General features: G+C 38.9%; 1 protein-coding gene across 2 annotated transcripts in view; it reads right to left on the bottom strand.

The window, feature by feature from the left end:
• ZRANB1 (zinc finger RANBP2-type containing 1) overlaps window positions 1-20,290 on the bottom strand; it is a 57,819-nt gene that overhangs the window by 23,564 nt on the left and 13,965 nt on the right. Inside the window, exons 2-3 of one of the 2 annotated variants that reach the window (XM_059398778.1) lie at window positions 15,464-15,640; window positions 12,712-13,562 (exon numbers count right to left, since the gene is read on the bottom strand). In XM_059398778.1, the coding sequence (XP_059254761.1) occupies window positions 12,712-13,562; window positions 15,464-15,504 (892 nt within the window). In that variant the 5' untranslated portion in view covers window positions 15,505-15,640. The remainder of the gene's footprint in view (window positions 1-12,711; window positions 13,563-15,463; window positions 15,641-20,290) is intronic. The other variant, XM_059398779.1, reaches the window with a different exon arrangement.

The raw sequence follows: 20,290 nt of genomic DNA, 5'->3' as shown, positions 1-20,290 counted from the left end.
CAAATCTGATTAAGGTGGTCTCCGTCTAAACGTTTACCACTGTCCTTATGTTAAGAGCTAAACCCCTCAACGAGGTCCACAGACCTTGAAAGGTCCAGCATCACCCCGCTGCATCACCCTGCGGCATCACCCCGCGGCACTACTCCGGAGCTCCCACACTACACCTCAACCCTGCTTAACTCCATCAGTTGTTCTCTTGACTCTAAGTGGTCTTAACACATGCAATTCCTTCAGATCAAAACACTCTTCCCTATTCTCTTTAAGGTTTTGGCGTCGATGTCACTTCCTCCTGAAACCCCTCTCCAGATCCTCTAGCACCTTATCCTCCCTCTACTAAGCTCATCACGCTCTACTGACTTACTAAATTTTATCTTCCTCTATCAGAGCACAAGCTCCCTGAAAGCCATGACTTCTTTCACAGTGCTTGGGAAAACACTCCATGAATATCTAAGTGTGAAAATAAATGGACCAACAAAGAAAAGGTAAAAAGTCAGTCCATTCTGAAGGGTGAAACAGAACAAACATTTGCCTTATCAGATCTTTAAATACATAATAAAGCCATAATTACTTAAACAAAAGTATGATACTGATGTAAAAAATAAACAAAATAGCCTCAAAACAAATGTAGAATCATCCTATGTATAACAGAACCACCCAAATGGTATGGGGAAATAATTATCTAATAAATCATATTAATGGAATTTAGGAAAATATTTTAATTCTTAGTTCAATCTGAAAGACTGAGTAAAACAACAAGGATAAAGCATCATTAACATAATTCTCCCCACACTCCCCACAAAAAAAGCGGGGAGGGGGGAATTTGCAAATCCCGTTGCAAATATGACTGATGCAAGTTTTTAGTGTTAAGTGTTTATATTTAGACTTCATATAACTTGCTATAAAAATAAAAGGAAAATGGGCAGAAGACATAAATCAACAATTCACAGGGAAAAATACAAATGACTAGGCAAGATAGTATGCTTCCCTTACTAACTAATCCTAGCAAAGACCCAGCCACAACGTCACTCTGACCCTGCTGATGGGTTACAATCTGGGCAGTTCTTCCAGGCAGCTATTCACCAATATGCATATGTTCGTATCATCTGATCATGTAATTCCATTTCGTCGAACCTAAGAAAATAGTTCGGAATGCTGACAATTTTGCTCAGCAAAACACAATCAGAATAAAAAATGTTCAAATAACCCAAAGGTGGGCGCCTGGGGGGCTCAGTTGGTTGAGCAACTGCCTTCAGCTCAGGTCACGGTCCTGGAGTCCCGGGATCGAGTCCCGCATCGGGCTCCCAGCTCCGTGGGGAGTCTGCTTCTCCCTCTGACCTTCTCACCTCTCATGTTCTCTCTCACTGTCTCTCTCTCAAATAAATAAATAAAATCTTTAAAAAAAAAAATAACCCAAAGGCTAAGGGGCAAGTTAAAGTATAGCAACTTAAATGTCCTATTACACACTCATTTTTTAAAAGATGAAACTTTTTTTAGATCAAAACATTGTTATTACTTCAGAATATAATGTTCAACAAAAGAAGTACAACTTCAATTACCTAAAAATAAATGTAAAAAAACTGAAAATACACAATAACATGACAGATTTCCTCTAAACACGGATGCTTTACACTATTGTTTTTTCACGGCTTTTCTTATCTCTGAAATATTCTACAATGAGCATGCTCTGCTTTTATTATTTAAAAATGAACCAAACTCTCATATACTGTTTTAAGAAGTCAGTACATAATGTCTAAACTTGACGAAACAAGAAGACTGGTGTGTCCTTCCAGAGATGAACAAAATATGGTAGGTACATACAGTATTATTCAGCCTTAAAAAGGAAGCAAGTTCTCACATGTGCTGCGACATGAATAAAGTCTAGAAACATTACACCAAATTAAAGAGAGTCACAAAAGAACACCATGTGATTCCCTTATGCAAGGTACCAAGAACAGTCAAATGCACAGTAGCAGAAACTAAAGTGACGGCTGCTGGGGGCTGGAGGGAGAGGGGGAGGGCAATCTCTTGTTCACGGATACAAAGTTCAGTTCTGCAAAATGAAAAAAGTTCCAGAAATGGATGGCGGTGATGGCTGCAGGATATGAACGTACTTAACGCCACTGAACTGTACATTTAAAAATGGTTAAGATGGTGGGGCACCTGCTTGGTGCAGTCAGTTACTTGTCGACTCTTGGTTTTGGCTCAGGTGGTGATTTCAGGGTCCTGAAACTGAGCCCCATGTCCAGGTCCATGCTTAGGGGGAGTTGGCTTGAGATTCTCTCTCCCTCTCCCAGCCCCTTCCACTGTGCTCTAAAATAAATAAATAAATCTTCTTAAATAGTTTGGATGGCAAATTTTGTCACGTGTATTTTACCACATTTAAAGTTTTTTTTTTTTTTAAAGTTTATTTATTTATTTGACAGAAAAAGATCACAAGTAGGCAGAGAGACAGGCGGTGGGGAAACAGGATCCTTGCCAAGCAGGGAGCCCGATGCAGGGCTCGATCCCAGGACCCTGAGATCATGACCTGAGCCAAAGGCAGAGGCTTTAACCACTGAGGCACCCAGGTGCCCCCACATTTAAAGTTTTAAAAAAGAGAAAAAAAAACATGACACGAAGACATAATTCAGACATATCAGAGGTGCTGCTTTAAACAGTATCATTTCTGTAGTATTTCTCCCTCCCCCCCCAAAAAAAGCTAAAACAACATTTTAATCTAATAATTTAATCTATTAATTTCCATATTGAGTGTCATTCTGTGAAAAAACTGCCTGGACTCTGCAAATGTTTATCTCATGAAAGAGTAAATAAAAAAACAACCAAAAACCATCTGAGGCACTGTTTAGAAATGAGGGGCCTAATAAGAGAACACTAATAGAGAAGATGTCCAGCCCTTGATTGGGGTTGCAGCAAAATCTATTAGTGAAACTGAGTATGGACTCTCAATATTAAATTTTCTGATAATCATATTATATAGTTTGCAGGGAAAATGTCTTTGTTTCAAGGACATACATGCTGAACTATATAGGGGCAAATGTCAAGACATCTGCAATTACCTCGCAAATTGTTCAGGAAATACAGAAAGAGAGTCAATGTGGCAAAGTATCAACAACTGGAAAATCTAGGTCAAAGGCATATAATATAGATAATACTTGTAACTTTTCTGCAGGTTTTGAGATTTCTCAGAATAGCGGCGCCTGGGTGGCTCAGTCGTTAAGTGTCTGCCTTCGGCTCAGGTCATGATCCTGGGGTCCTGGGATAGAGCCCCACATAGGGCTCCCTGCTCAGCTCTCCCTCTCCCACTCCCCCAGCTTGTGTTCCTTCTCTCACTGTCTCTGTCAAATAAATAAATACATCTTTAAAAAAAAAAAAAGATCGAAATTTCTCAGAATAAAAGGTTAATGGGGGGAAAAGTTGTCTCTGCACAGCAGGACTGGGAGTGAAAAAAAGAATAATGGTTTTTCTTTCCTTTAATAAGTGTTTTAAATTAAAGTGATTTAACAGTAAAGTTCACTGGAGACTAAACACATCTTTTTTTATTCAGTATTTAAGCAATACACTTGGATTTTATAACTCAATGTGTTCATTTAATACAATGTTTTTTAAAAATGAAAGCCTTTACTAAATCAACAATGCATATTTAAATATCAGTACCACAGAATCAAGAATCACCTGCCAGACTCCCTTTTTCAGCATAAGGAGGCACATTATTAGTTGGCGGGCCAGTGTAATCAATCATTTCTAAAAGACAGCAATTCCATCTCAGACCAGAGGCAACCAGAAGTACGCCACAGAGGCTCTATTTCTGCCATTCCCACCCATTTGCCTTAAGAGACACACTCATTCCTGGAAACTTCCTTCTCATCCCAGCTGTCAGGAAGCACCTTCAAAAGCCAGAATGAACTGGCCAGGAGAAAGTATGTGAATGTTCCTTACTGATTACAATCTTTAGTACATTGTTGAGAACTATCATGATTTTCTTAAAAATCATTTAACACAAAGTTTTATTTTATATCCAGAGTTCCAATCACAAGAGAAAATCCTTAGAAACTTGAAGAAAAGACAAAAGCTGTCTGTAGAGCTACTCCATTCACAGTGCTAAAAATAATTCTATTACCTATAATATCAACTACCTTGGAGAGGAAGGAGACCCACAAGTCTGAACGTGTGTGGAGTGAAAAGACCCCTCGGTTCTGACAGCTACACACACACATATGCGCACATAAGAGTACCACCGAGAGTTAACCAAGGACATACAAGGCATTGCCCGCACTCTTGCAGCGCACTTTCCTTTTATGGATGCACTGCCAAAGACCGGCGGCAGGAGTCTGCATGTATTTTGGATTCTATTAAAAGCTTTCAATAGGATATTTTAACAAACCATTTTTATTTCTTAATGGTTTTTTTTTTAATGTGATGCTTTTAAATGTCAAAGACTATTAAGACCCAAGGCCTTTTTTCAGTTTCTACTGGTATTAAGGAAAAAAAGCAAAGTATTAAGGGAAAAAGAACTCTAACTCAAAAGAGTATCTTTCAGTAAAACACTCAGCCTGGTACCAATACAAAATCAAGTTCATACTCAAAACAGCTCATTAGCATCCTGGTATAAATCCAGCACTTTAAAAAATACCATAATGTAAATCTATCAGAACAGTGAACTCTTTTACTAGCTCCCTCTCTGAACTCCCAGAAGATGATCTCTAAAAATTACACATTAGAACAAAGATCTGCTACTGGGCTACCAACTGGGCTACCAACTCGGAAGTGATGGTGGACGCGAAGCAGATCCACAGGACTGGGAGAATGACTGTCCAAACACCTACGGTCCACCAAACTGAAAACAGGCAAACACAGGCTAAGCTAAGCAAAGCAAAGTAAATACTATAGAAGTATTTTATTAAAAATCATCCAAGTTCAAATAACATGACCTAACCACAGAATGCCCAGAACTATTAGCAAGTGACAGACTATCTTGGGACTCAACAATCAGCTTTCATGCAGGTGTATTCAGTTAGGTGACTTGGAAAAAGGGCAAGACTGAAAACAGTATTCACAGGCATCAAACATTATTCCAAAGTTCCTGTAACAGTACTCCTTTCAAACACAGAGCAAAAGCAAAAAAAGAAAACTAACTAAAAAAGAAAAACTCACTGTGAGTAAGAAATATATACTTGATCTTCATCTACTGTTCCTGGCACATAGCTGCTAAAACGCCTGCAATTTCCTGAAGTAAGATCCCTAGGGGCATCTTTTGATGTAATATTTAGTTTTGTTCCCAGTTCCTGAAATAGTTCCAGAGAGATAAAGGGAAAACCGAATGTCTTTTGCTATTCATAAAACAAGCCCCTTTTTCTACTTCTGAGCTTATGTTAATGAGGTGACTTCAGGAAAACCCAAAGGATAGGGGCTGGTTGCCAAGAGAACCAACCTTGGGATTGCAGGGTTGGAACGTTCAGCCCCATTCCACTCCTATCTCAAGGGAGAGAAGAGCAGCAGGAGGGTGAATTAATCACCTGTGGCCAATGATCTGATTGATCTTACCTGTGTAATTACGCCTCGGTAAAAATCCTTGAACTACGGGGGTTGGAGAACTTCCAAGCTGCTGAACATGTAGAGGTACGAGGAGAGTGGCAGCCAACAGGACACAGAAAGGCGCCTCCCTTGTCCTCTGCATGTCTTCCATCTAGTTCTTGAGTTCTAGCCTTTTATAACAAACTAGTCATCTAGTAAGCAAAAGGTTTTCCTGAGTTCTCTGAGCAATTCTACCAAACTAACTAAACCCAAGCCAGGGTTATGGAAACCTGTGATTTATAACCAGTAGATCAGAAGCATATGTGACACCCTGAACTTGCTATTTGTGTTTAAAAAAAAAAAAAAAAAAAAAAAAAGTTGTATTAATTTCCTATTGCTGCTCTAACAAATTACTACAAATTTAGTGGCTTAAAAACTTTCCAAATCTTTTATCTTAAAATCTGGACAAGACCAAACATTCCACATAGCTCTCAGTAGCTGAAGCCCAAGGTGTGCTCCTTGGGGATCGTCTAGGGGAGCCTTGCCTTTTCCAGCTTATAGAGGCTGCCAGCATTCCTCAGCTCAAGGCCCTACACCACTAAGACCTCTGCTGCTCCACTGCCATATCTCCTTCTGTGACACAGGTTCTCCTGTCTCTCTCCTGTTTATAAGGACCCTTATGATTGTGCTAGGCCCGCCTACCCAGACAGATAACAGGAGATCATCTCTCCATTTGTTGGGCCTTAATTTAACTACACCTGCAAGATACCTTTTGGCACGTATAGCACGTATAGTAGCATATTCATATACTCTGGGGATTAGAATTTAAATGTCTTGGGGGGCAGGAAGGCATTTTTCTGCTTGTTACACTATATCAATCAGTCATGTAAATCAGAAAAGTGGAAAGGGGGTGGGTAGACTGAAAGCAAGCAGTAGTGGGCACCTAGAAAATACAACTTTAGACACGTAACTCCACTCCCTAATGGCTAATATTTTGCAAGGTATTTCATGTTTTATGCCTTCAGGTAAGTCATCAGTAAGGTATCGCTCTGCAGCAAATTAATTTTAAAAGCTAAAGAACACCAAACTAGATAATAAAAGCGTCTTCCATGTCTTTCCTTATAATAATTTCCATGCCCTCGGTTTCTTCTAAAGTTAAAAAATCAGACACAAAGACATCTTAATTAAATAGGTAAAATCGCCATTGTATCTTACGTCAAGGATTTCCAACTGTTTTGTTCTGATGTGGTGCTTTTCTTGTTACACATCACCTTATCACCATTCCAGTTCATAGTACTACCATCTCTCAAAAACTAATCATATAGGACTTTTTCTTCTGTTGAAGTTAATACAATTTTGTGTGGATTACTGCACAACACTCATGTGACCAGACACATTATATCTCTAAACTAAATAATACAGACACCATAAAAAAATTACCTTAGAACATTACATTTTGCAACACATTTGTTTTCCCAGAAAAAGAAAAACACTACAACCTTAATAGAAGTGAACTATTATTTCCTTGAGAAAAACCATCCATATCCATAATTCTTAATAATGATAGCAAAATAGAGTATTTTTAAATGTAATAAGCCTATACTTTGCTAATTTTTCATAAAATGACAAAAGTAAAAAAAATTAAAAATTAAAAAATACAAGGAAAACAAGAGTATCAGTGAAAGCAAACAAACACATTCTGACATGTGTAGCACTATATACATTAGAGGGGTTTCTGCAGTTGCATCTGGCACTCCGGAGTGGCTATGTAAGGCATGGTACACAGGCAAGGGACCAAAATACAACTGGCATCAGGACAGAAAATAACAGCCACAAATACTGATTTTCTACACAGATAGGAGAAAAGGGGAAATATTTGATCAAACAGAACTATCTTTGCAGACAACCTGAAAGAAAAAGTCAATTCTAACATTTTCTATGTTTTAAGAATCACAGTTACGGGGCACGTGGATGGCTCAGCTGGTTAAGGGTCTGCCTTCGGCTCAGATCAATGATCTCGGAGTCCTGGGATCGAGCCCGGCACTCGGCTCCCTGCTTCTCCCTCTCCTCCCTGCTCATGCTCTCTGTTGCTATCTGTTTCTCTTTCTCAAATAAAGAACTAAAATCATAAAAAAGAAAAAGAAAAGAAATCATTTAAGTTTTTAGACCCATCAAAATTTTGCTCAGGAATACCCCGGACTATAATCATCATGATTCCGTTTCAGCTCGTTCACTGGTAAGGAAATCGTGACTTAACCAGTGATTCTCAACAGGGGACACAAGTGCATGCTTCAGGTCACCCCAAAGCCTGGGAACAACAGGAGACTTGACTGACACACACATTTTCTATAATGCCACTGCCCCATAAAATCCAGTTTCAACCCTACACTACTTTACCCCTCCACCTTCACCACCACTCTGACCCCCCATCTCAAATCCTTCCCATCTTCATTAGCAGGGTCACTGGACAAGCTAAACGTAAGAAAGACAGAGCTGTTGCTGTAGACAGGAGACAAAGCGCCAAACCGCACCAACAGCTCCAAGGACGACTGACTATAAAAAGTGTCCCCGTAAAAAGTGCATTTGCTTTAGGACTTCAGGCACAGCATACACATGACTTTTTTCTTTACATCATATATTCACCAAACTGTCAGATATTCATCAGTGAAAGCAGGAAGACAGAGAAATGTAAGGTAAAGAAATCTGACTTCAGACCGTTCATATCCACAGACTGCCTAGTGATAAACTAGGGCCTGCCTCTTCTCAGAAGACTCTTGTTGTACCAACTTCCTATCTTTTCCTGATAGGGAAAAGTCAAATGGCTCCCACAGGGTCAAGCTCCAGGAATAGTCTGCAAAGTAAAAAATACAGAAAGCTAGGAAGAAAGTAAAAAATCTAGAAATTCAGAAAAGCAGCAGAAAGGTCTATTTTTCCAGATGCCAGTTTCGACAAGGGCGTATTCACTGAATGATTTAACAAATGCCTGAATGTCTGCTACATGTCAAACACTGTTTTAAGTACCAGGATATAGCTGTGAAGGAAACAAAATTCCTGCCACTCACAAAGCTTAAATTCTAAGGAAGAAAGAGACAAATAAAAAAGTGGCGAGTGTTGTGAAGACCATTAAAACTGGGGGAAGGGGATGAGGACAGGGCTGGAACTGTACGTACAGCAGTCAGGGAAGCCTCACCAAGAAGGCAGCGACTACGAAAAGAATTTTAAGCAACTAATAAATGAGCTGATCGTGCAATCCAGAAAGGAGCAATCCAGGCAGAGCAAACTGCAAGTATCAAGGCCTGAGGTTGATTTGTAGAGAAGAAAGGTGACCAGAGTGGCTAAAGTGAATGAGTGAAGTGGAGAGCAACAGACAGGTGGGAGAAGAAATGTGTTGGGGGGGGAAGGAAGGTGCAGAATACAGCTGTGGGGCCTAGACCGTCTTTGAGGGACTCTGGCTCTTACTCTGAGCAACACAGGCGATCACTGAAGAGTTAGTTCGAGCAGAGTTTTAGAAGAATATCTCCTATGGGGAGAACAATTTGTAAAAGAGAAAAAGGACAGAAGGGATTATGGAAGTGCAGACCCTGTATGTATTTCAAAGGTAGAGCCAGTAAGTTTTTCTCACAAGTAGGAAAGGCATAAGAGAAAAAGGAGAAGCAAGGATGACCGAGGCCTTGGGCACAGCCGGTAGGACGATAAACCAGCCATCGAGGGAGAAGGGAACTACGAAAAAATAGGTTTAAGGGGCAGACCAGTTCAGTTTCAGCTTCGATAAGTTGGAAAGAAGTTGGAAATACTAGCTATTCAAGGCAAAATGTGGTATATACAACTGGATACACAAGTCCAGAGTTCAGGAAGACAGAAAGCTATCACCACAGATTTAATTTGGGATTCTTACGTGACCCAGTACCTTTTCGAGGGATCAACTTGGGTCACAAATTAAAATGTTCTTCTAAAGGGCAACTGATTCAATACAATAGCAGAACTAAAATGGTGTGTTAGGTAGTAGCGCCCTGTTCTCTAGGGGCATTATCTATCCAGCCGGACAGGCAGTCTATGATTAGCACCAACATGACCTCCCAGAAAACACCTGGCACCAAACTGCACACATTCCAGAGACAACTGCACATTTAAATTCACACCTCTGTCTTTACCATCCCAGTTCCTACTCCCAGATTCCACTTTCACTGATGTCAGATCTTGGCATCGCTGTCCCCAATGTCCGCTCACTATATAAGATAGTAATAACGACTTAGGTGGAAATTATACCCAAAAGTCATGTAAAAAAGAAACTTGCTCAATACTGCTGGCACTTTGGTTTACTTGCCTTCTTAACAACTGAACTCTCCTTAATTCTATCTTAACCAACTACAAGGTTGAGACTTTTTCCAATTTCACAGGGGTTAAGTCTCTCACATTTTATACTTAGTATGAATTTTATACTCAGTAAATACTTTATACTTAGTGTATATACTTCAGAGATTATTTTTTTTTTACGCGCTACCAAGGGAACCACAGAGATGATTTTCTTAAATGCCTAACATGGACAAGCCATAATATACCACATCTAATGAAACCTGGAGAACATAAAAGAGGCAGAAAAAGGGAGGTAAAGATTAATGTTCAGTACATGTGAGCTTCTGTTAAACACAAGGTAAACAAAAAAAAATTTTTTTTTACACATATTTCAGTGATGTTTACAAATCAAGAAAGCACTACCCAATAAACACACAGTCATAATTTCTGGTACAACAGTTCAGAACCATATTGTATAGTAAAGTTAAAAGTATTTGTTGATAGGGAAAACAGAATGCACATTACTAAAAACTAAATACAATTAATACTTAGCCCTAAGAACCTAGAAACTCTGGAGTGGGTGGGAATAGGAACCTAATAACAAACCATTTGGTAAATGAAATAAGATCAAACACAATACTGGACCTGCTGGCATAAGTTTTTTGTTCCACTTTAAAATGAAATCACAGCCATCAAAATGCAAAGAGGTATAAAGATGATTATCCCAAAAGAAATAAGGGTATGTGGAAAGAAATAAAAGGTAGCAGCAAAATGAGAGTCATCATAAAGAAGTAACAGCCACACAGACAAAGTTATATTGATTTGTCTAATCTGTGTTTCAAGAGAAAATATTTCAAAGCAGAATTACTTATCCTGAGATACACTAACTTGAAGAAGGAACCTCTGGTTTCTAAAGGATTCTAAGACCCCAACATAAATTAATAATCATCACAATGTACTTCACTTCCATCTGTAAACTTACATGTACTATAAAACAACCTTGTACTAAATGTATGCATAGTCCATTACCACCTGCAAAAACGATTTAAGAGTTTCCAAATGGCATTCAGGTAATTTAAAGACAATCTACCTAGATACAAAAGGTCACATAAGATTCCATTTATATGGAATATCCAGTATAGGTAAATCCAGAGAGACAGAAAGCAGACATGATTGCCAGGGACTTGGGAGAGGAGGGGAGGTAGAGGTTTACAGGGTTTCCTTTTGGGATGATGAAAATGTTTTAGCACCAGACAGGTGGTAGCTGCACAACACTGTGAATGCTCTAAATGCCACTGATTTGTTCATTTTCAAAATGGTGAATTTTATGTTACCGGTCGACTTTGGCCTCAATAAAATAAATACAATGTATCTCCTTAAAAAAAAAAAAGGAAAATTATGCCATATACGGTACCCCAACTTGGAGGGGGAAAATAATCTATGGGATGAAATGGAAAAACACAGATAATCTAAAATGGGTCAGTGTGCTCTCATCGGTAGTCCTCAGACAGAAGAAAATTGGAACTAAGAGTTACTAAGTGCCTATTGTGTTTGGGTGTTCAGAAAGACTCACCTTCTGGGACATTCTTTTTACCAGAACAAAACTAAAATAAAAAACTCAGATTTCTTGAAATCTACGCTTAGGACTTACAAGTTCATATAGTTACATCTTCTGTTCTTGGAGCTATATTCAGGAGGGTAAACAAAAGAAATTCACACCTGTAAAAAACATACACATACAGCTAAGCTATATTTAAGGCTTAGCTATTGTTCCACACAATATTTAACTTTAGTCACTCCAAATAATCCTTTACAAAAATTTTCTCTACAAAACACAATGTCAGGGGTGCCTGGGTGGCTCAGTAGGTTAAAGCCTCTGCCTTCAGGCTTAGGTCGTCGTGATCCCGGGATCCTGGGATCCTGGGATGGAGCCTCACATGGGCTCTCTGCTCAGCAGGGAGCCTGCTTCCCTCTTTGTCTCTGCCTGCCTCTCTGCCTACTTGTGATCTCTGTCAAATAAATAAATAAATAAAATCTTAAAAAAAAAACAGAATGTCAAAGCAAGCACCACCCAAAATATCCCCAGTGGGGATAATTAAACCCCATTAAATTATCAAAAATTATGATAATTTAAATCATAAAACTCAAAAAGCTAACCTACTCAAAAGAAACAAAAAAGCACAGGGTGTCCAATAACTGCTTTTGTGAATTACATCACAAATATTTAATTCACAAGGTTGGTTAAACTAGAGAAAACCCTGCTCTCCAACATGTCCTGGTCCTTCAACAGGTCTGAACCAGTAACTTGGGATCAATATCCAAAATTTCTTTAGGAAGTACTAAAACCACAATACACACGCACATCATGATTTGAACTGTGGGAACCAGCTGGCTATGTGAAATCAGTTTTATAAAATTTGCCAGTATTAACTACATGACATTCATGTTAAATTAACATCAGTATTTTCAAGGTCAATGTTATGTTTGTTCAACTTCTTGGAGTCACATTTTTGTGATATTTTTAACATCTGACTAAAGCTTCTGTCATCACAAGATGCTCACACTGTTTACAAACACTCCGAAGCAGCAGCTGGTGTTCCTCAGTCACATCTTGTTAAAATAAACAGAGCAGCAGTTTCAAACTCCAGGTATATTTTTCTCCTATTGATGTATAAAAAAAACCTTACTTAAGAAGTTTTTCTCCTTAATGATGGAAAGACACACAATGAAATGGAGGCGATTTAGGATCAAGTTATAACAAGATCACAAATACAGATTATTATGGACAGTGGGAGTACAGCTATCATGCTGAATGACCTAAATCCTAAATAATATTGATACTGTTTATATCTTCCATGTCATTCTTAATACCTATTACCATCCCTTTCAAAAAATGTAGAAACTTACCCACACAAGCATTGAGGAATAGCCAATCGGTCTTTTTCATCCTGTTTTTAATTTGTTTTAGTTTTTTAAAGTCCACTTCAAGTTCCTCCTTGCTGCCAACAGCACCAGCCAATTCAATCCTCTGAAAATCCATTTTCATTTCCGAGTCCCGTTTTGTAGTGGGGGGTGACCTTCTTTGGCTATTCCCACTGCTGCAGCTTCCCCTCCACCGAGCTCGGTCTTGCTCATTTATTATTGAAGAAGCCTCTTCAGTCTCTGCCAACTCTATTGCTTCAATATTATTAGGTCTGGGATGGTCACAAACAACACATTTCTTAGCCTTGGCCCAGTTTTCATACGTGCAAATAGAACAAGTCCAGTGCTGGGTCCTTGTGTTCGGTTTATTTCTATCATTGTATTCCTCACAAGGATCAACAGAAAAAGCAACTGGTCTTGAACCAGATCCTGAGGATTGAGGAGATTCTGTGGGACTCCTGGTCCTACGCTGGGATAAGCACTGGGTACATCTGATTGCTCTTGGCCAGTTCAAATAGGTACACATGTGGCATGACCATTTATTTGCATTTTCCATGCTGTATGAAGACTTAACCCTGGGTCTTGCGCTAGAGTCTGGACATATCAAAGGACTACTTCCTCCTTCGGTGCTGGAAGGATCCCAATCTCTACCAACATCGCTTGAACCACTTTTAAATGGATCTTCTGTGATAATTGTTCCACTTGGTCTTTGGGCGCGACACATAGTACACTTGATCGCAGATGGCCAGTTTTCATACGTACAATATTCACAAGCCCACTTAATTCCACGTTCTGACATTGTGCTCTTCTTGAAGTGAGTTATGTCAGGCAGGAAGCTATAAATAATTAGGACATAGTTATTAAAACAATAACTACATAATTCCATCTCTGTGCCCCAAAAGTACCCTTCAACTTACAAAATATAAATCTCACAAAAGCAGCCTGTGAGATTTAGCAATGAACTATCCTTACTTTTCCAATTTCCATTAGAGACACCAGAGATAAGTTTCCAAAGAAAAATCTTAGACCTCAGGGATTTAATGAAATTGTACTTTAGAATGCAAAAGGGATAAGCAGAAGATAAAGGGAGGTTTGTTCTAAGAGGGAAGCAAGTTAAAACAGAGAAGCCACTAACAGATGTTTAATTTAAGCCAGGTCATCACCATCGATTTAGAAGAGTAACCAACAGTTAAGATTCAAAGAGAAGAGAAAGAACACAAATCACATAACTTAAACATGTAACCATTCTCAAATTATGAACAACATAGATTCTTATGCTATCTAGGTACAGCATCCTTATGCTTGATTCACTGAAGAATTCAGAAGATCAAACAAAGTCAACTCTATCATTTTTGCTAAAGGAAGAAAAAGCAGCTTAAAAGTGCTACTTATCCACTGCTCTTATTAATAATAAGCACAGGCAGAAAAGAAAAATGTTGAAGAGTAATCCTTACAATCAGAAAAGGAACACTATGAAATACAGATCAAGTTCCTTGATAGCCTAACACCCTTCAAAATCTAGTTAACTCTGAAGCACAAAAAAATAAAAACTATACATCATCTACTGGGACAATAAAATCAACAGAATGTCCCTAAGATAACTATTAGCATACTCATGCCAATAGAATTTTGAATACTCATACTCAAAATATTCAGTATTTAAAATACACTCAAAATTCAATTCATACTAAAAACCTATATTCAATATTTTAAAAGGTTCATAGGATTCTACACTGGGCTTATTACTAACTACACTAAAATGAAGACTTCATGATTTAATGCCAACTAATTTATGAAGTAACTTCCACAGCAAATTTAATAATTACTTTTTATTTCTTTTCAGCAGAACGGTATTCATTGTTTTTGCACCACACCCAGTGCTCCATGCAATCTGTGCCCTCTCTAATACCCACCACCTGGTTCCCCCAACCTCCCACTCCCCCGCCCCTTCAAAACCCTCAGACTGTTTTTCAGAGTCCATAGTCTCATGGTTCACCTCCCCTTCCAATTTCCCTCAACTCCCTTCTCCTCTCTAACTCCCCATGTCCTCCATGCTATTTGTTATGCTCCACAAATAAGTGAAACCATATGATAATTGACTCTCTCTGCTTGACTTATTTCACTCAGCATAATCTCTTCCAGTCCCGTCCATGTTGCTACAAAAGTTGGGTATTCATCCTTTCTGATGGAGGCATAATACTCCATAGTGTATATGGACCATTGAATATATGTCCGTTGTGTATATTCGTCCGTTGAAGGGCATCTTGGTTCTTTCCACAGTTTGGTGACCGTGGCCATTGCTGCTATAAACATTGGGGTACAGACGGTCCTTCTTTTCACTACATGTGTATCTTTGGGGTAAATACCCAGTAGTGCAATTGCAGGGTCATAGGGAAGCTCTATTTTTAATTTCTTGCGGAATTTCCACACTGTTTTAATGGCTGCCACTAAAGCGTGACTCTTCATTTACTTATATCCCTTCTCAACTAAATATCATCCTGCCACATATTTTTAACAAGAAAAGTAAAAAATCCTAAGCAGAGTAACAGAAGCTTTTGCCTCCCTTTCTCAGGGATTTTTCTGACCTGAAAAGCTTAATCTTTCACTTTGTATGTGTTTATTACTGTGTCTCTGTTTGCCAAGTCCTCACCCCATTTATAGTGTGAACTCCATTAAGAGGACAAATTCACTACAAGAAAGGCTATAATTTATTAGCTAAAATAAAAATCACACTTACTAAGGTTTTAGTTTCCATGCTATAACCTCCACCTTGCACATGGTTAGAATAAAAGTATGACTTATAAATCAGACCAAAGACAAGATTCAGTCTTCATGCTGGCTCAAGATTCTGACTTCCTCAGGAGACACTGGCAGAGCGTGCTAAGTAGTTCTGTCTGACTGTGAATAGCTAGTCCTGTAAAGGAAACCAAAACTGAGTTTCACTTGAAGCCTGCTATTTTATCCAGTATTTATTTTTTAAAAAGCCTTTATTTTAATCCTACTCATTTATTTTAATAATGAACTGTATTTAGCATTGAAATTTAATAAATTAAATTTATTTAGCAACAAAATTAGCTAACTCATTGTGCTGGTCAGTCAAATAGACATGGGAAAGACATTTTTCTCTAAAGCCTTAGCCGTGTGTGTATGTGAACTAATGGAATCCCTAATATTCACTGAGTCGTGCTAAATCAGTTCCTACCCATACTACTTGTTATTACTGAAGAGAGAAAGGATGTAAACTAAGCAGAAAAGCAAAAAATAAATACTGCTTGTATTTAGCGTGAAGTCTTTTTCTCCTTCAGCAACTGTATTTTCCCCCTAACCCAGGTTATTTATATTTATATTGCTTAGATTTTGAAATTTAGCTTGTACACAAAGATTACATATGCTCCAAAAGCAGTCCAAAAGTGTGCGAAAGAGCAAGAAACTATAATCATTCAGTTCATATTTCATATTCACTAGGCAGTTTCTTCCTTTAGTTTCTCAGGAATGAACTATAAATAAGTTGCTTGTGCTACTGGAAAAAAAAAACATGGTCAAGTAGAAACTTATCATGACAAGAACAAATGACATAATGAATATATATACAGGGCTACTATACGTAATTTCAGTATTTCATTCAAAATATTCACATTCAGAATTTCATGCCTGCTTCACTAAGTCTTAGTTTGATATGTTTATAGGCTCAACTGAACAGCTTGTAAATTTACATGATCTTAGCTCACCTTCATGGAACTAATGTGCCAGCACAGCGTGTTTAAATGTCCACATCTGACCAAAAAAAACAAAAAACTGTCATAAAAAATAGAGTCACTGTCATATATGCCTGGTAAGTAGCCTCCCTCTTCAAAAATCCAGGTAACTAAGCAATACCAAAACCATGCTCCAAAGTTTTAAGGCAAGTGAATTATATTAAATAATGATGTATACAGTGTCAACTCTATGGGAAATTGAGGCTTTGGAGAAATACCGTTTTTTAGTAACTGAAAACTAAAACTCACTGGAGAGGATTATCTGAGAGAGCCATTTACATCTGCTGTAATCAGTAAGTGGAATCGAAGAGTAAAGATGACTTTGGCTCAACTATATGATTTTGCATTACTAACAACAAATTAACACTAAGTACTTCTTTTCTTCCAGATGTCAAAAATCCCCCAAAAAACATAAAATTATTTTTAATAGCAACCAGCTCTGAGAATTAATACTGTACAGCAAAATAAAACTGTTACAAAATATCTTTCATGTTAACATAGTCCTATATCCAAGTAAATTTAATTTGCAAGTCTAATTCTATCCAAATTCTATCCAATGAATTATACTTGCATTAATTGGTGCAATAAAAAGCAAAAACAAAATCTGCACAATCTGGACCCTCTTTAAGGAGAACCACACACAACTTCTACTCTTCAAACAAATATTCCTTGGTTCGAATGCCACACCAACAATTCTCATCCTATGGATCAAAGAATCCATGAATCCATTCGTGCATCAAGCTCTACCTGCAGACAGACTGAATAATGTCTCCAACTATATCAATCAGTCTTAAACTGACAATTGCTTTTGAGTATATACTTCCCAGCTGAAATAATAATAAAAGCCCAAGTATTATGAGTATACAGACTAATGATCAGGGGAAAAGAGAAGCTATCAATTAAACATTTTTTATATTGTCATGCTTAATAATGAATTAATTAGCTCATATTAGTGAAGCATTACCAAACACTGTTGAAGAACCAGATCCCTATTAAAGGAAATTCCTCAAAAATCATAGCTACCCTACAAATTCTCCCAAGCACCTACTAAAACCCTATGGAAAAAAACGGGAGAAGTGAAATAATCCTCATCATGTATAAACTCCTTAAGAAAGAAACAGGTTGCCAGGGTGGCTCAATTGCTTAAGCATGTGCCTACAGATCAGGTCATGATCTCAGTGTCCTGGGATCAAGCCCCAGGTCAGCCTACCCTGCTCAATGGGGAGTCTGCTTCTCCCTGTCCCCCTCCTCCTGCTATGTATGCTCTCTCTATCAAATAAATAAACCTTTAAAAAAAATAAGAAAAGAAACAGAGAAGCCCCCTTGCCAGTTAGTTTCAAATGGTAAGTCATCCAAATGAAGGACTAATAGCAGTCTTTAAGGTTTTGTATTAGCCTTATTATTTTTTTTTTAAGATTTATTTATTTATTTGACAGAGAGAGAGATCACAAGTAGGCAGCGAGGCAGGCAGAGAGAGAAAGGAAGGGAAGCAGGCTCCCTGCTGAGCAGAGAGCCCGACACGGGACTCAATCCCAGGACCCTGAGATCATGACCTGAGCCGAAGGCAGCAGCTTAACCCACTGAGCCACCCAGGCGCCCCTATATTAGCCTTATTAAATATAAGTCTCTACTCAGTAATATAAACACTAACTCATTAATATAAATTGTTGATATAAATACTAATTAACATAAATCTATGGAAATTTATAAATGCTCAGAAAGCATCTTAGCAGAACAGAGATGCAAGTTAAAACTAGGTTATTCCAAGCATGCTGAATTTTCAGGTTCTGTTACAATATCACATGATAATTCTGAACTGTAATACTGACATATAAAAAGTACTATTTAACTCTTTAAACCAAAACTCCCACACCGTCATTCCCCTCTTTTCTCTTCCGCATCTTTCTACATCACTGTCCTTCCTCACAACAGTCAACAGAAAAAAACAACTGGCCTTGAGCAAGATCCTGAAGACTGATGATACAGTGAACCCTTTCTCCATAAAGCTGACCTCATTTCAGGGCTCCAATAATTTATCACATCCTACTTAAACCTCTTCTCTTCCTCTCACAGCAAACCCTTAACCCTGATTTCTCCTATATCCATTAAGGACACCATGAGGACCTCTGCACCCAGCACAGAATGGCAGAATCCTCTTGAATTCTGCCCTTCCCCCGACCAGGGTCTCTCTAGTGGTTTCTGTCCAATCAGTTCCTTTCTTCCCATTTCCCACTGCCATCAACCCTTCTCAGTTCAGGTCAGAACTACTGTAATAACCTTCTAAGTATCTTCCCTTTCTAAATCCACCCTTCCTGTAATCCACAGCTTACTGTTACCAGAAAAATCCTAATAGCAAAGCACTCTTTCCTAAGCAATTCCACAGCAGTAAGAACTCCCAACTCCTTCCCATAGTCACACACACAACCCACCTCACAGACTCACTCCCCAACACTTCACACATACCCTAGCCTCATGCAATTACTACCCCCAACCCGCCCCAGTGGTACATGAAGGCACTACCTTTACAAACCCAAGCATAACAGACACACGTGCCCAACCTGTGGCAAATCCCACCCCTTCTTCAAAGCTCAGTTCAAGTCTCCTCTCTCTTAGGAGTGTTTTCCAAATCACTTCAAGTATACCAAACCACCACACTTCCACTAGCATCTGGCACTGACTGTATTCCCTACTGGTACTAGTTTCCAGAATACTGATTTGTGTGTGTTGTCTTCCCTGTATTATTCCCTCCCTCAGTTTTCAATCAGGTAGCCAAGCTTTCAAAAACTGTGGGTCAGGGACGCCTGGGTAGTACAGTCCATTAAGGGGCAGACTCTTGGTTTTGGCTCAGGTCATGATCTCAGGGTCGTGGGATCAAGTCCCACATCGGACTAAGCTCCACAAGCAGCATGAAGGCTGCTTAAGTTTCTCTCCCTCTCCCTCTGCCCCTCAATATCCTCCCCACCCATGCTTGCTCAGCACACATGTATACATTCTAATAAATAATTTTAAAAAAACAAACTGTGGCATGGAGGGCATCAAGTGGCATGAAATGCGGACCAGCCCTGTGTTTAGTAAAGTCCACAGAACAGACCATACTGAGTGTACTGAAAAGAGACGGGAAAAATTTCAGGCACAAAGAAATTTTAGGGGCTGGGATCCACTCCTGCGGCAAGACCTCAGCAGACAATTTCCACCACCAACAACTAGGTGTATCAGACCCCAGGCACTCATGAGCGGGTTAACTATTCAAGTCCTGCGATATAAAGGACACAAGTCCTTTGGGTCCTGTAAAGGTCATAAAAACTTTTGCAATCACTAAATACCTTCTGAAAGTGCTAAATCTATGTGAAATTTTGTAAAAAGTAATCAAGAATCAGATCTCAAGGGATGCCTGGGTGGCTCAGTTGGTTAAGCGTCTGCCTTCAGCTCAGGTCATGAGCCCAGGATTCTGGGATCAAGCCCCTGTCAGGCTCCCTGCTCAGCGGGGAGCCTGCCTCCCCCTCTCCCTCTGTGCCTCCCCCTCTTCCTCTGTGGCTCCGCTCCCCCTCTCCCTCTGCGGCTCCCCCTGCTTGTGCTCTGTTAAATAATAAAATCTTTAAATAAATTTAAAAATTATACAGAATATTCCCATGGCATATCTAGATTGAGAACTATTACAAAATCTTTAAAAAGTTGAGCAACAAGACCTTAAAAAATTATTTATAAGGGGCACCTGGGTAGCTCAGTCAGTTAAATGTCCAACTCTTGATTATGGCCCAGGTCATGATCTCAGGGTTCTGAGATTGAGCCCCACTTGGGAAAGACTCTCT

This window comes from Mustela nigripes, chromosome 4 (assembly GCF_022355385.1).
Source record: "Mustela nigripes isolate SB6536 chromosome 4, MUSNIG.SB6536, whole genome shotgun sequence".
Taxonomy (NCBI): domain Eukaryota; kingdom Metazoa; phylum Chordata; class Mammalia; order Carnivora; family Mustelidae; genus Mustela; species Mustela nigripes.
Note: the sequence above shows the minus strand (reverse complement) of the source record. Positions and strands in the feature narration are given on the sequence as shown.